Below are 17,611 nucleotides of genomic sequence, written 5' to 3'. Positions count from 1 at the left end.
TTGTATTTGGGTATCATATTGACACACGGCAAAAACCTTTGCTAGATCGCGCTCAGTGACTATCTTACCCTTGCAGAAGAAGAAAGCAGTCTACCAAGAACTTCGTTCTGGTTACTTTAACAGGTTAAACTCTTACTTGTACTCAGACATACGTAATGTATGTCCTATAGGTATACGATGTGTCTCCACATGACACTAACCATCTTTTCAATTGTAATATGGAACCTACGCCTCTAACAGCAACGTCCCTATGTGCCACCCCTGTTGAAACTGCTAGTTTCCTCAAACACCTGTTAGAGGACTTTGATGACAATATGTGAGTGGTCGCACCCATAGTATGGGGCGAAGCACAGCTAAAACAACAATAACAGTCATCTTTGGGGAAAAACAATCGGCCTCAATGCAACATGTGAGGCCTCTTCGTGTAGGCTGGATGTTCTCAACTCGGAGCAAAATTCATATACATATTTGGCAATTTTGGCTTTTTCGCCAAGCATGACTTATATTATGAGTGGGCAGTGCTTGTGCGTTCCCACTCTTAACCTTATTAAAATCAGGGCGATACCTTCGCTTCACAAGCGTAATTTTCAGTATATGGTGGTGAAGTATCATACCACAAATCTGACATCAAATCTGCACTTTACAGTTGAATGGCGATGGTCTCAGCGGTTTCCTTCCCGATAACATTTACCAACCAGGCTCTGACAAAATACCCGATAATGCTCCGGATATTTTGAGTGTACGCCCTCAAATCGTAGGCTTTAATACATTTACTGTGGACAGCACAAAAAAGAGTGGATTTACCCCGGGCTTTGTTTCATTTTAATGTCGTTTTATGATATCCGTCACAAGCACAGTACGGAAAATACTAAGTGGAAAGTATTAAACGGAAAGAAAGATTTGACTTATCCACACGTTCACAACCTCGTGTGATCTGTTGGTCTATAGAATATACCCGACAACGGAAACGCTACCTCAGAGAGACTACGGAATTGTACTTTAATACATGCGCTTTGGGGAGTAACCCTACAGGAGAAACCTTGCACAACGTGGAGAAGAGAGTGAAGAAGGCCTCGGCGGGCCTTTCTGTATGTAAAAGAATGTTGAGGTGTACATGGGGTCTATCGACTTCTCTCTCTCATTGAATATTTACAGCGATTGTAAAGCCCCTCCTATGTTATGGAGTTTTTGTTGGTGTACGGCCACACATAGAATACAACCTTCCTCAAAATATTACATGGCGTATGCAGGCGATACGGCCATAGTAGTATAACGTCATCAAATACAGGACGAACAGATTACCTTGTTTCCTACCTGCGCCAAGCAGCAATTAAGGCTATAAAATCTCATATCACAACATCTAAAAGTGTGTTATAGTGTGAGCAATACTTGGAAAAATTCGGGACAGGTGGATATGGAAAAACGGATGAACTAGCTAAACAGCGCGCATCCTTCAAAGTTTAGGAAAAATTAAAAGAAGACTAACAAAGTTACACTTATAATTGAAATGAGGGCGTCACATGCTTTTAAAATAGGCCTTGCCAGTTATAGCAGATATAGAAAGTGTGGGCTGGAGGAAAAACGATCGAGCACGTTTGTGCTCATGCTCTGCGCTCGCCAGGTCACGACTCCAGCTATTAGGAGTGGCACAGCTATGAGATCTAGAAGCAGCAAGTGGCTTAAGTTCTAGGAAGCTTCTAGTATTTGCCAAAGAACGGAGCTATTTTTTAACACAGGCCCTTGTTTTTGGTAGGATTTTTCAGTTTGGTCGTTAAGCAAACTTCTGGTAACACTACAGACTCATCCAGTTTATGTTAGTTCAACCGAATCTAACCTAAATTTGAAGCTCATGTTGAAAGGGCATCGGGAACTTTTTTTATCCGTGCCGAAATTTTAACGCTTGATTTTAAAATTCGATGTGTCATAGTTTTTGTCTTGAGAACCTTTATAATTCCTTCTCATGTCCTTTTGAGCTTTGAAGTCGTTTTCTTATAATTTATAATTAAAAAATCAAAAGTAAACAATGTCAATAATTCATTCCAATTCAAATATTGACGAATAAGCGGATAAAACTATACCAGGAATTACCTCACACGTTTCCATAGTGTTAAATTTAATGATAAAGAAACATATTTAGACAGGTTTTCTTAAACAAACTTACTCAAACAAAGAAAATATTTCGTTTGGTTGCTGGAAAAATTGTTGGTACTAAAAAAAATAAATAAGTAAATGCAAGGCGCAATAACCTCCGAAGAAATTTAAGGCCGAGCTTCTCCTTCAATTTGCGCCGTGCTCCTTTTAATTTTTCCTACACATTGGCCGGACGGGATCTACATGTTTTATGCCGACTCCTAACGGCATCTGCAAGGCAGATGAGTTTTCACTGAGAAACTTTTTATGACATATATACACTGGGAATGTTTGTCAAATCACTGCGGAGGGGCGACCCAGCTTAGAAAAGCTTTTTCCTAATTGAAAACACTTGTTTCGGATTGTTTGATGTCGTTATGCCCGGTACTTGAGCCCAGGATCTTCAGTGTGGTAGGCGGAGCACGCTGGTACCACACCACTGCGGCCGCCAAATTGTGTGTATCCAAAAGATAGAAACCGTTGAAAATATTTCACACATGCACTGAAAGAAAAATACTAGTAAAATCAACCGAAATACGGGTCAATTCAACCGAAATGTCTGTCAATTTTTATCCATCGCAACAAGATGTTGAATCAACTGCGCACAAATCGTTGGTTCGTAATTGACCGTTTTAGTAGTCAAATGAACAAAAAAAGTTGTTGCGAAAGCTTTGTACGAAAGTACCTATGTTGCCATATACATACATACGTAAATATGTGAATACATAAATACGCATGCTTGCTACATATACATACATATGTACGCACTTACTAAAACAAAAAAATAACTGTAAGGCGCGATAACCTCCGAAGAGATCTAAGGCCGAGCTTCTCTTCCAATTTGCGTCTTGCTCCTTTTTAATTTTTCCTACAAATTGGCGTGACGGGACCTACTTGTTTTATGCCGACTCCGAACGGCATCTGCGAGGCAGATGAATTTTCACTGAGAGCTTTTCATGGCAGAAATACACTCAAACACTGCCGAGGGGCGACTCCGCTTAGAAAAATTGTCTTCTAATTGAAAAACCTTATTTCTAAAATTTTTATGTTGCTTTACCCGGGGTGTGAACCCAGGGCATTCGGTGTGGTAGGCGGAGCACGCTACCATCACACCACGGTGGCACTTACTAACCGAACTTCAATTGGGCGCACATCAAATATGCTGGCACACATTAAACCAGGCATGCTTAACCAACGAACCGATATCACTTCGTTACGATAATTAACGTTAATAAACGAAACAAAGTCATTTCGTTTCGTTTATTAACGTTAAGAACGTCAAATTAACTAAATGATTTTGTTTCGTTTTCTGCCATATCAAAACGAAATCAAATCGTTTATGTTGATTATTAATTTCAAACTATGCTGGCAAAGCTGATTGATGGCGGAGTCATTAAAGGTGAGAGCATTAGCCAAGCTGATTGCAACTTTGCTCATGAATTTTAACAGTACGAACATTTCTCAGAGTATTTTTGACATTACCACCAACGAATTACACAAACAAATTACATGGAGTTTGTGTGTGTATGTCCGCTCGCTGTTACCACCTTACGGCTTCACCATGGCTATAGCATTGCCAGCACAATTCAAACATAAAGTATCACGTTTTTTTTAACGTTTTTAAAGTTAACGAAAGCTTTTCGTTTCGGTTAAAAACGAGATACAATTTATCTTGATAATTTCTTTATCGATAATATTTCGAAGTGTTTCAACGGAAACGGTGGAAATTTTTTGATAAACGATTAGCTTAACGTTAAGGTGCATCCCTGCATTAAACAATATACACTTTATTATTTTGTTTTATTAAACACACTTTCGCCAAATTTTATATTTTATAATTTATTTGATTAATAGTTTTGAACTTCGCTTTGCAAATAGAAATGAAAATAGCAGTCACAAAACTGATTCTCAATTCTTTCAGTTGCAGCTCAGCTCATTCTCAATTTCTTCTCTCGCATGTATGTAGTTGCCACACTTGATTGTTCCGAACAAAACTTGTAGTATAAATGTTTGACATAAGATTTTTAATATAGAACTTGCAGGTTATAGAAAACTAAAGAATCAAATCGCAGGAACGTAATTCACCACTGGAGTAACTTAGCATGTAATTCGGCAAGTTTAATTTTGGTAACACTTTAAGTTGAAACGATTCCAAAAGAACTCAAACTTTTATGTTGTCGGAAACATAAACATTAAAAAAGGATGTTTTTTATTATCTTATTAGATACGTTCGCGTGAGTGGAAATTCGTAAAAACTTGAACAAAATGTTACTAACTTTGGAAAAATCCTGTTCGTTCAAACAAAACTTTTGCAACAAGAGGGCGCAATTTTGCATTTCGCTTGGAGGAGAAGTTGCAGTAAACACACAGTAAATTCAAAAAAGGGTTTTTCGTTTTGTATTGATAACTGAAAAACTAGTTTTTTATTGTTTTCCCATTTTGTGTTTTTTTTTTCGATTTGGTGATTTTCTTGTTTGGGTGTTTTTTTTACCAAGTGGGACCATCGTCATAAGTACAAAGTAGAGAGCGGAGTGAGCGTAAAATTCTCTTTGAAATTTGCTCATGTATTGACTGTTGATCCCCGTTGAAATGACCTGTAAGATCAGTTGTGTTAACAGAAAAATCAGTTAGATTACCCAGGAATCTGTAAATTTTACAGAATTTTTTACTTAAAGTAACAATTTCTCTTCTGTTGAAATGACTAAACTAATTTGTTCGTTTGACAAAGAACTCGGTCGAATTGACCATAATTCGATCAATTTCACCGAATCTCCGTTAAGTCAATAACAACAGAACTGATTTGTTGATTTTACTAGCACCATTTCTTTCAGTGTACTCAAGTTAGTCCCCTTTAGCCGCCGTCGAGTAACGGCTCTTAACAATAAAAATGAAATGACCAGTGAGATCAGTTGTGTTAACAAAAAAATCAGTTAGGTTGATTAGGAATCTGTCAATTTCACAGAATTTTGTTAACTTAAGAGCGCCAATTTCTCTTCTGTTGAAATGACTAAACTAATTTGTTCGCTTGACAAAGAACTCGGTCGAATTATAATAAAATTATAAATTTTACCGAATCTCCGTTAAGTCAAGAACAACAGAACAGATGTGTTGATTTTACTAGCACCATTTCTTTCAGTGTGACTGTAATATGGAAAATTATCTACGCTTTCTATGCTTATTAAAGTCACTGGATCTCCCTGATCTTTAAAAAATTTACCTCGGTTTCTTAAACTATTTGGTAGCATTGCATTCCAATCTCAACTAAACTTATTTGACAATCAGCTGTGGTTTTGCATACAAACAAACAAATGGAGTATTTGCCAACGTCAAAATTGCTTTTCACATTTTAGTATCTATATAATTATACATATACATATACTCTATGGTTAAACAACCACATACAACACAATACTCACCTCAGTATGTTGAGTTACGACAATTTAAGAGAAAATGTAAATAAATTTCGAAAAGTCAAGAGCGAGAGCCTCTACTAAACGCGTCCTTTGCTAGTAGACTCTACTAAGTAGAGTAAACAAGGTTTTAAGGGAGACATTTGAAAGCATAGCGTCCCATAGGGCAGGGTTTGTATTCTTGACGATGTGTAGGATTTGGTAAATCTTTACATATATGTACATATGTATATGCTATTAGCAGGTCATGAAACATTCTATTCGCTGACAAGCGAAACCCCAATCTGCTATAATTGTGAACTGGTTGTATATTATTAATTCCTTTCATTGGTCATTATGATTGCAGGGGAAATGGTGGTTGTTATTAATATACCATTATCGTGTATTATATAATGAGTAAGTATTAGAGTTTGATAGAATGACATACATATGTATGTAGTTATTAGTGTCCAGATTGTGGGTACCTATGTTGGGTTAAACTTGCCGGTCAATAAACACCTCAGATGTTTCCAAAGTGTTACCAGAGTTTGTTTGGCGACCAAATGGAAAACCCCCAATTGGGTACCAGACCTGACGTTTTAAAATAACTGCATACTTTTGGCAGATACTGGAAGTTTTCTAGGACCTAGGTCAATAGTTGCCTCTGCTGCCCCTAGTAGCTGTAGCGTTTACCTCCCGAGCGCAGTACACGAACATAGAACGTGCTCAACTGTTTCTTCCTGCAGCTCGCACTTCCTACATCTGCTGTAACTGGCGAAGCCTAACTTATACACTCAGATAAACAATCGTTCTAAAACGAACGAAACAAGTTCCAAACTAAGTACGTAGCTGCCAAACTAAGTACACCAAATGTAGTATTTAACATTGTAGTGCAAACGAATTGTACCGTTTCTTTTTTCTTGAACTTAATTTAAGAACATTGTACTTAATTTAAGAATATTCGTTCTCATTAATAGAGCATCTGTTCATATTTTAAGACCAGCCGTTCTCTTTTCAAGAAAATGGTGTCAGTTCAAGAACAAGGTTGTTGTTTTAAGAACAGGTCGTTCGTTTTTCAAGAACAAAAAAAGAAAAACCATGGGAAGCTTGAATTTATTCCGGTGGTGCTGGATTTTAGAACGGTGTTTTTTCTGAGTGTAAGTATGTGATAGAGATATACGCCGCCGAAAACCGCCACCGCCGCTGCCGATTAGGGTCGTTTTTCGCACGCCGCCGCCGAAAGTCAAAAATATCGGCGCGGCGGCGGCGGCGGCGGCGTTCGGCGCGTTACTATATTTTCTACTCGTTTAAGACTGTTCATGCCATTTATTGTTCATGTCGAAAATTGGTCGGATATGGTCTAAAGTGGTATCAACGGATGCGCATAACTGCCAGTTATAAGAAACTAATTGCGAAATTTAACTCGTTCTAAATGTTCAAAAGTTATTTAAAAAAACAGGCGTTTTCGATGTCAGCTTAATACGGACTTTCCATCACCCAATTCACCAAGTTATTAAAACAAAACACTAAAAGAAAATTTATATAATAAATTTATATGCTCACTTTGCTAATTTTTTTCAAAAAATTAATAATGAACAATGAAGTCAAATAAAATGACCCAAGGCGTTTCAAATTGTTTTCAAATTGTCCTCAAAATGCAAAAAAACCAAAATACCCAAAAAAAGGTGCCGATTTTTTTTAAATATTATATTGCGATTTGCTGAAAGAATAATCGAAATCAGTGATGCAAAATCTTTTGTCAGGTTCTAGGGGCATAAACAGTCCATTGAAATGATTCTTACCTCAAACTTAAATTGAAGATATATGTAAGTATATGAAGGGTTTGAAAAATCGCTTGGGCTTACATTCAAACATCTGTTGTTTATTTGCGAAATTATACAATAGCGTCTGAAATTTTAATTTTAATTTTCACACTTCATCCTTCAACACCCAAGTCTCCCGGTTTGACATTTCCTAAAGTTGGCGGTCCTATCCAAAACTAGTCATTTGGAGTGAATTACATTGATTATAGCCTATCAACCAAGTTTAAATATCACCTACACGTTACGGCTCCTTTTACAAATGTGAATACGTAGGCACATATATTTACCAGGTGAGGCTTTGTCCTTCGCAAGAACACTCAAAGTGGTGAAGCAAAAGCTTTCCTTATATTATAAGGCCGGAAAACAGCAGTAAACATTTTCAACTTAAAATCGGTCGACTCTCATTCTAAAATATCGTTTTGATTTAAGGAAGACTATTGAAATCAATGTTGTGAACACAAGCGTCTGCAAACTTTGGTCTACATTTTAAAAATTTTATCCAGGGTCCTTGTAAAATTTTAATCATGCAGATGCGCCGAGGACTATACGATTTTCACCCATTACGCAATGAAAAATGAAAAAGCATCTGTTGGAAAGTCCTCGGGGCTACACCTAGAGCCTCTAGGAAAGTGAAGTCGTCGAAGGTATGAGTTCGAAGTCGCAGTCCTATAGCTTCTGTACTGGCATATGGCATGAGGGTCAGGAGGCGTGGTAGCGACTGGTTGTAGGGATTGCTACTGTTCCCACATCGGGAATTGTAGCTCTTAAAAACAGCCGAAAACACTGAGGGGCCCTGTGCTACGAGAGTCATGTGTATTAATAGACCATTAATAGCATCCGTAAGTCGCCTTTGTGCGTGACCGCCAAGGAGCCACAAATGATTTAAAGAAATTGTGTTCGCGACGATTATTAGGAGTTAACCCTAGGTGAAACTACGCTTTGCACGAGATATGCAGACAAAAGTGTGGCTATTTTATGTATCTCTATTTCTTTTCATCAGACGCAGCAGTACCAATTCCAACGACCGGGGTTAGGTTCGAAGCCTCTCTGGAGTAAGTGAACGAGGGACAATCCCTTCGCAAAATTTTTGAACGGTCTGCGAGATCTTTTCGAAATGGCTAACACGTTGATTTCCTTAAATACATACAAACAAAACCTTTCCTAAATATTATTTTTTTAAATAGAAAAATCAAGCTTTTTAAAGTAAGAACACCGGCGTACGCCGGCGCGCCGCCGATAAAGCGATCGGCGTAAACCTCTAGTATGTGACGCCAGAAAGCAGTGTCTAGTTAGTATGCCAATCGTGAGCCTTAAGTTGTCTCTCTTTAGAGATGTAAATAATTTTGCGAGTCTAACGTCGTAGGACTTGCACAAGATCTTAGAATCTTTGCAGTCTCGCACTTTTGTCTTTGAGAAAATAGTGGAATTAAAAGAACTTTTTTTGTATTGACTGTAATGAAGTATATAATACTAATCTACATATTAGTTTCTTATCACACAGCGGATTTTTACTAATTTTTAATTTTGCTTGCTTTTTTACGTTATCACTATATGTGACCCGGTCTATAAAAAGGTGGCTTATGACTCAAAAAAGAAATTGCGAGTAACAGCTGTTAAAGATAAACAATGCATTTCTTCAGGACGTTTGTGCTCTTATTTTTTTTTTAGTCATAAGCCACCTTTTCATAGACCGCGTCACATATATATTTATAAAAATGTACTTCACGTAGTATTTTAACAAAAGTATTTCCAGATGGGGTTTCCGTCTGAGGTTACCACCCAATCTTGTTATATTTATTAATGTATACTCCCGCCAATATAAAGGAAACCATCTAAGCTATTTGAATGCAGGCAACGCGCTACTTTTTAAGCTCGTTAACTTAGTTGTTGCTGTTTATGATGGTATCAGTGCTTCTTCCCATCTCATAGGTGCGACCACTCGCTAATTGTCATCAATGTCCTCTAACGGGAGTCTGAGGAAACTTGGGCCAGAGAGATAGGGGTGTTTGAGGTGTTGGTTGCACATTGCAATTAAAAAGATGGTTGCTGTCATATGGGGACAGGTTTCAAGCAGGATAAACATTGGGGATTTCGAGGTTGTTTCGGGATAAGTAATAGCTTACCATATTACAGTATCCAAATCAAAGTTGAGCTTGTGCGTTTCCCTGGGAAGGTTGCTTTCCCCGATTGCCAGTTTAGGGTATTTATCTCTGAGAACGGGGTTCACCGAGCAATCCTTGGTAGAGGTGGTCCGGCGACTTTTTTGGATGTTTCTGCAGGTCTTGTCATGCTACTCTTTTTCATACGGCTGAGTTCTTAAGTGCTGGATTTGTTTATAGTACTTACGGATATGACTTCTTAAGTTCTTGGGAGGCGGGGCCTCTTCAATAAGATGTCTGTTGGCATGGCCAGGTCTCTGGGTATTCAGCAAAAACTGTTTGTGCAACATTTCATTTCTCTCTTTTATGGGAAGTATTCTCGCCTCACTGTGTAAATAATGTTTTGGAGACATAAGAAGGCATTCCGTGGCAATTCTGTCAGCGGTGTTTTGATAGGCCTGCAGTTTCCTCCAGTGTGTTTCTTTAAGGCTCGGCAACCATATTGGGAATGCGTAGCATACAAGCGGCCAGCCGATTGCTTTATAAGTGGCTATGCGCGTTTCTTTATCTTTGCTCCAAGTGCTGCACGCAAGAGAATTGAAGATGTTGTTGCGGCTCTGGACTTTAGGTGCGATACTCGCCAAATTGTAGATCCAGATCAAACGTCACAACCAGTATTTAGCAGTCGATAGCATTTACTTTCAGAGTGTAAACCCATTTAATTTGTGTAAAATAACACAGTCGTCCAAATCTTTAAAGAGAGCTCCTACTGTGTCTATCACTGACTCTCGAGTCGAATAAGTTATGGATATACTTTAAATGTATAATTACTTTAGTACCTGGGCGACCGAGCTTTGCTCGGCAACATTTCGTTGTGCTGAAAAATCTCTCTAATAGCAATCTGTGAGAAATTGCAATTATTCATTTAAAAGAAAATTATTTAAACTTCTTGTTTTATTTGGAGCTTTTCGGCCGGCTTATCTCAATAAAATCTACTTTTTTATTTCAATCAACGCGTTTCGACGCGAAAATTACTTAAAATTAAGTAGAATCATGTGTAAGATTTTTTACGAACATTTTTAACTTTAATGTTCTCCTTTAAAGCTTTAATAGAATATGAGTAAGTAGAGTACTATTTCGTCTAACTACCCCAACCCTAAATGCCAACCCTACTCAAAAATGGCCTTATTGTAATGCGGAGTGAAATACCTTTCGTTTGATACCCATATCGGCATATCTCATGCAATTTTTTTTTAAATTTCGAATAGGTGGCAACCTTGTGAAACATTCTTAGTGGCAACACCTAGGTAGAAAGTCTTAGAAGGTGATACATTATCTCTGTGCCAAATTTCATTTAAATCGGTTGAGCCGTTGCCGAGATCGTTCGGCTATACAAACAAACAAGAATTGCTCGTTTAAAGTTATAAGATTTAATTCATTTTATTTGTCATACAAAGTTTTAACTTAACTATGGGAATGTATACAACCGCCACCTCCTTCATCCCAAAATAGATAATGGCTCACACACGTTTCCACCTTCAGGTTTACTGCAGCACCTTGTATGGATTTAATATGCCTTTAGGATCTAGCTGCATCTTTATGTCTTTCATCATTTGAATCGCTTGTGGTGATTTACTGAATTTTAAATAATTCTTTTTAAGAAAACCTATACCATGTTCAGCGCTTACGCTGCCCTTTAGCTTGTGAATGTATTCATAGACGAAGGGTTCAAGTTTTTGATAGAGTTCCGGTGAATACTTTGGGCACGATACATTTAAATGTAGATTGGAGTCGCCTGTGAGGTACAAACGTAAAAGTAAAAGTTTTAGATTTACAAAAACGACTTCAAAGAATTTGATTTTAATAGATTTCAGCTAACCTAAATGACCAAACCCGCCTACTCGAGTTGCCAGCGAACCAACGCGATCTTTCACCACATCGACTATATCATAAAATTTGCGAAGCGGCAGCGAAAGATCGTAGTAAAAGCAATAACCATCCTTTCCAAAAGACATTGCCGCCAATTCACGCAGCTTCCAAATTTCTTGCATTTTGCCCAGCTCACTGGCTATAGTGCCATCGACAATTTCACCCTTTTCCATTCCAATCTCAATAAAATTATTTATTTTAGCCAAGTCGTGTTGCCAATTACTGCCGGAAGTCTCGATAAGCATGTAGAATGGGAAACCGTTAATGGGTGAGCTGTCATGGAAAAATAAAAAAAGGTAAAGTGGAAAAGTAAGAAAAACTTATTTGATAATATGAATGTGCAAGTTTGGATGTTTAGATATTTGTATCTTGGGATGTGGAGATTTCTACTAAGAAGGAGCATTTCGGAGTTATTTCGGGATTGTTTTAAAAAAAATACAGTAACTAAATTCATCTCTTTTTTTTTTCTAATATTTTAAGAAAAAGCTTCTATGAATTTTGTATATAAAACTATGCAAACCAATCTCGAAAACGTTTTCGAATTCAACGAAAATTTCGATATTTTTTTTTTTTGGATTTCTTCGAATTTTTTTTCGAGTATGCAGTTTTGAAGCCAATTCAAGTCAAGTCTCACAAAGACACGTAATAGGTCTCTCAAAAATCGCATTAAATTTTGAAAAAATTTTAAGGAAATGTGTTTTCGATTTGTGTGAAAAACTTTTTTTGTATGGAAGAAATTCCAGGTGTTTTCGAAAAAAATTATTTTCCGAATCAAAGCGAATTTTACTTGTACTTTGTGAAGAACTTGTACTTATTGAAGAGACTGCATACGTGCATACTCAAAGAAATGAAAAAAAATTCCAAATAAAAAGTTCGAAATTTTCGTAAAATTTTCTGAAATATTCGAAAACAGTTTTCAGATGCATATTTTCAGTTACAAAATTCATAGAAATTTTTTCTTAAAACATAGAAAATAAAAATTTAACTGACGAAATTTGATAAAAAAAAATACCACTGCTATTTTTCGTTCAGAACTATTTCGGGACTATTAGTTTTTGGAATATTTATTCACTTATACGGACAATTTCTAGGCGACTTCCGGATATCTTATGGATTTTGGGGCTTTCTTGTTTTTGAGACTGAGATAATTTCGGAATTATTATCGGGATCATTTAAACTATTTCAAGATCATTTCGGTACTATTTTTGGAATCATATTAGTGCTGTTTCGGAATTGTTCTGGAATTATTACGGAATTTTTTCACATTATTTTCGAGATCATTTAGATATGGTTCTAAGAATGTTTTCGGGACCATTGCATTGAGTTTTCGCCACTTTTTTGGGACTGAGCTCAGAGATCGTTTTGGGATAATTAAAGCGCTATTTAATAATTTTTTTGGAAGTTTTTCGAACCCGTTTTGGGATCATTACGGAACTAATTCAAGAATAGTTGCGGAATCATTTCGGCATGGATTCCTGACAAGTATGAAGAGTGTTTCGGAATTTCGGAAAAAAACTCGGGATTTCGTTCGGGATCATTTTGAGCATATTCGGGGTTGCTTTCCGTATTATAACGGGACTCTTTTGGGAACAGTTTTAGATGTTTTGGAGTCCATTTTGGGATTATTTTCGAGATGAGGCTGGGCCTAATTCTAGATTGTTTCCGAGACTATCTTCGGATTATTTAGGTAACTGTTTGGGATCATTGTTTTGGACTCATTGGACTGTTTTTAGGAATATCATTTTGAGTCGTTTCAATCCAGTCAAAAAATATTGTGTATGCGGATTAGATGTCAAAATAAATACCTCACTTCGAAATGGTCCAAGCTAGCCTGCAGTGTTGGCGCATCAATCATTTCACATGCTGAAAGTATCTCACCCAAATTGGATCTGGCGCTCTTAAATGTTTTCAGTACATCATTGAAACTGGGTAAGCCTTGAAAATAATTAGAAATATTAAAGAATTCAGATATTTACTATTATTACAGCCGAGCGTAATATCACCGTGGTATGGTGATCGTTTTCCACGCACACGTCGACATGTGATATTCAATTACCTATAAATGCCAAATGTTGTGCTTGTGGCAGTGGTGCACATAAAATTGACAACTTTGTGACTATACCCAACGTACCCTCTGCGCCAATGAAAAGATGTTTCAAATGGTATCCAGTATTGTCTTTTTTGAAGTCAGACATTAAATCCATAACTTCACCATTGGCGAGCACCTAAAGAGGATTTAATTAATAAAAACAATTTTCGTAGATTATTTTCTCCTTAGTTTAAATTTTTAGGCTGAATAGTGGCGAAATAACGAAAAATCAAAGGACTAAAATCGTCTTGCATATAGAGAAATTGAAAAAAGGAACTTACCACTTCTAATCCCAGCACATTGCCATGTAAATTGCCATATCGCACCACTCTCAATCCCCCAGCATTTGTCGAAATATTCCCGCCTAAGTGACAGCTTGATCTGCCACCCAAATCCAGGGGTATAATTAAATCTAATTCGCGTGCTTTATTATCCAAATTCTCTAAAATACATCCAGCCTCACAGGTGGCTATGCCAGTCATTTCATCGATATTTATTATTTTGTTTAATCGTGCCAATGATAATACAATTTCATCGAAGACCGGAACCGAAGCACCCACTACAGAAGTGTTGCCACCTTGTGGGCAAACCGCCAATTTACGTTCATTGCAATATTTCAATATAGCTGATACTTCCTGCGTAGAACCGGGTTTAAGCACTAATTTGCTGTTGCCTGTATTGAAATAAAAAATGTTTAATACGAAGTTGTATCCAACTCTTTATAACAACAGGATATGTGTATATATACAGTAGAACACCCACAGAAATAAAGTGCAAATTTTCTTCGCTCCCCACGCATTTTCTAAAAGAATAGGGATAAAAAATAAAATCTGTAAAAAAATCTGGCCATCTGTAGTGAAAAAATTCCATGGAAATTTGACCTAAAGGCTAAAAATGCACTAAAAAGTTGTATGTATCTTTATTGGCTATTATCTCGTAAACCAGTAATTTTAGGAGAAATAATGACATAAGGACTTTTATTTAGATTGGAGTCAGGAGTAAATTGCCCATATAAATGTTGTAACTGCGAGTGCCCTTTCAAGGACTTTTTAATAAGTCGAAGTTCATTTTTTATTTTTTTGTAATGGTCAAATAAAATACATGCAAAATAATGGATTGCATAAGCTATATACCGTTTGGTAGGATATTAACCACAGTTTCATTTTAACATTGCATTTTAATTTTATTAACATTGTTGCAATGGTGGGATGGCGTAAAACTAAGTAAAAACAGTTTTTAAATTTTTAAAAATATACAGAATGAGATAATTCAGGGGTAAAGTTCTAATCTTCTTCGCTCCACATAAAAGACAAGATCTGTAAAAAAATCTGTAGTGAAAATGTTCCATGCACTTTTGACCTAAAGGCTTAAAATGCACTAAAAATTGTACATATATGTCTTTATTGGGTAACATCTCGTAAACAAGTATTTTATGGAGAAAGACTTTTATTTAGAATGGTATTAGGAGTAAATTGCCCATATAAATTTTTTACCAGTGAGTGTCCTTTTAAGGACTTTTCATAAGTCAAAGATCTTTTTTTACGAATTCTAAAAAAATGATATATTAAGTAAGCTATTTTTGTCAGCAAACCGGTACTAAATTGTCACAAAGGGCTTGGAAATATATTTATAATAAACGTGCATTGTAATTGTGAGCTCTAGGCCAAGAAATTTATAATAAAAATAATTCTGATAAGGCAGCATGATGGAAAACAAATCTAGAAGCGTGTTCTTAATTGGTAAGTCTTTGAAACTAAGTAAATATAAGAAAATAAATAAACAAATTGTGGTACTTAAATGAGTCCAAGATTGCATTGGCTTTTTTTGGTGACGAGGTTAGTTTTGACAGGTTAGTTTTGAAAAGAAAAATGCTGTCAAACTTAAACAGAAACGGCCATCCTGATATTCCAAAAAGAATCGATCTTCCTGTAGATGTACTCAATATTTCAGAACTATGCGATTTCGTTACGAGCCAAACATATTTCTTTTTTGATACTTTACTTGACAAAAGCGTGACTAATATCAACACGGATTACTTAAGAACAGATCCAAGCAATTGGCGTGAAAATGAAAACTACATATTAGCAAAAACTTTAATTTCGAAATTATTAGTAGTAAGTGATATAGCAGAACGTGGTATAGCACTAATAACCCGTTTTAATACAGTTCTTACTCATCAGGAAGAACAAAAGCAATTTATATTGCATGCAGTGGAGCAACATTACAAAAACTTGCCGTCACAAAACACATCAAAGAAAAAATGTATAGATCATTTAAACAAAAACTGTCCAAAAGAAAATGTTTAATATTATAGACTTCAGAACGTTTCATATTATTATTTAATTTGATTCTTTGCTAAATATTTACCATTTTACTTTAACATAGCATATAAAATTAGAACTGTGCCCCTGAATTATCTCGTTCTGTGTGTTTTTAGAAATTTAAAAACCGTTTTTACTTAGTTTTACTCCATCCCACCATTGCAAAAATGTTAATAAAATTAAAATGCAATGTTAAAATGAAACTGTGGTTAATATCCTACCAAACGGTATATAGCTTATCTAATCCATTATTTTGCATATATTTTATTTGACCATTACAAAAAAAAATAAAAAATTTAAAATTAACTTATTAAAAGTCCTTGAAAGGACACTCGCAGGTACAACATTTATATGGGCAATTTACTCCTGCCTCCAATCTAAATAAAAGTCCTTATACAATTTTTTAGTGCATTTTTAGCCTTTAGGTTAAATTTCCATGGAATTTTTTTACTACAGATGGCCAGATTTTTTTAAGATCTTATTTTTTATACCCATTCTTTCAGAAAATGCGTGGGAAGCGGAATAATTTGATACTTTTGCAAATCCCTAACATTCTGTGGGTGTTCTAATATACAGGGTGTTTTGTTACGGAGTATAAGATTTAAAGTTTAAAGTTTATATGACGAAAAACGTTTGGGAATGGCAGCCATTCTTGTTATTGCTTTCCGCCTGACAGCGAGGGTGTACCTTATAATGATTATATCTCTTGATGGATATGTCGCACTTTCTAAGAAGTTAGACCAATTTGAAGGGAATATGAAGAGTTTATGTATTAAGATAAAATGGATAGCTACAGGCATCTTAAGGAATACTAAAGAATGATTTCTTTAAATCTGTCGAGTAAATGAAAATCTCGGAAATATTGAAGAATGTGATTGTTTCCATGGTTCACGTCGATCCTTCCATATATGTACATATAATAGACCATTCAAATTTGCTTCAGTATGCATCCGAGTCGATTTAGGATTAGAAAACATTGAAGGGCTTGACAGGGTTTTCCCTTTTTTCATCAGTACAAACATGTATACAGCTCATTTCACTGCCTGCATCTCTTGTTGTTGTTGTTGTAGCGATAAGGTTGCTCCCCGAAGGCTTTGGGGAGTGTTATCGATGTGATGGTCCTTTGCCGGATACAGATTCGGCACGCTCCGGTAACAGCCCTATTAAGGTGCTAGCCCGACCATCTCGGGAACGATTTATATGGCCACATTAAACCTTCAGGCCATCCTCCCTCCCCACCCCCAAGTTCCATAATTCCTGCATCTCTCTTATGGGGTGTTACAATCCTCTAATTTTGTCGCTTCATAATCAACCCTGGTATTTGAAAAAAAAATATATATATATATATATATATATCTTTTGTGATTTTTCCATAGTTACGCGGCTACAGCGAGGTAAAGTGAATTCTCTTATTATATATGTATATAAAGATATGTAAGCATACCCCTTACGGTGTAATAGAAGTCCAAATTGTAAGCTTGTAAATCTTCTTGTAATGTGTAACGGCTGCCCACAATGGATTGGAAGAAAGTAATGTCGCCGTCTTTCAAAGTTGCGTAGTCATCACGTTTCACATTAAGTCTGTCCTTGGAAATAGAACAAGAAAATTAAAATTTTAAATAGAAATGTACGGTAGTATTTAGATTGTAGTCATAGTTTGTGTTAAAATTAGTAAATCTGGTCTATAATAGAGGTTTCTTTTTTTTTGTTTTGCTTCCTGTAAAATTATATGAAGCGCTTACAACGTATTTCGCTAATACCCTTCATTTGTTGCAGGGAATATTCCATCTATACTCGGAGGAGTATTCAATCGGTGCCTGGATTTAAACGT

General features: G+C 36.2%; 1 protein-coding gene and 1 long non-coding RNA gene across 5 annotated transcripts in view; one reads left to right on the top strand and one right to left on the bottom strand.

Moving 5' to 3' along the window:
• Positions 1 to 13,851, top strand: part of LOC137251243 (uncharacterized) — a 31,497-nt gene extending 17,646 nt beyond the window's left edge. Inside the window, exons 2-4 of the long non-coding RNA XR_010953191.1 lie at positions 11,573 to 11,666; positions 13,104 to 13,299; positions 13,358 to 13,851. This is a non-coding gene — a long non-coding RNA (uncharacterized lncRNA). The remainder of the gene's footprint in view (positions 1 to 11,572; positions 11,667 to 13,103; positions 13,300 to 13,357) is intronic.
• Positions 10,856 to 17,611, bottom strand: part of LOC137251241 (D-2-hydroxyglutarate dehydrogenase, mitochondrial-like) — an 86,411-nt gene continuing 79,655 nt past the window's right edge. For all 4 annotated transcript variants that reach the window (XM_067785522.1, XM_067785518.1, XM_067785519.1 and 1 more), the window contains exons 3-8: positions 17,225 to 17,366; positions 13,741 to 14,132; positions 13,427 to 13,595; positions 13,176 to 13,305; positions 11,321 to 11,643; positions 10,856 to 11,236 (exon numbers count right to left, since the gene is read on the bottom strand). In XM_067785522.1, the coding sequence (XP_067641623.1) occupies positions 10,986 to 11,236; positions 11,321 to 11,643; positions 13,176 to 13,305; positions 13,427 to 13,595; positions 13,741 to 14,132; positions 17,225 to 17,366 (1,407 nt within the window). In that variant the 3' untranslated portion in view covers positions 10,856 to 10,985. The remainder of the gene's footprint in view (positions 11,237 to 11,320; positions 11,644 to 13,175; positions 13,306 to 13,426; positions 13,596 to 13,740; positions 14,133 to 17,224; positions 17,367 to 17,611) is intronic.

This window comes from Eurosta solidaginis, chromosome 4 (genome assembly GCF_040869045.1).
Source record: "Eurosta solidaginis isolate ZX-2024a chromosome 4, ASM4086904v1, whole genome shotgun sequence".
Taxonomy (NCBI): Eukaryota; Metazoa; Arthropoda; class Insecta; order Diptera; family Tephritidae; genus Eurosta; species Eurosta solidaginis.
This window is presented reverse-complemented; position numbering and strand designations above follow the sequence as displayed.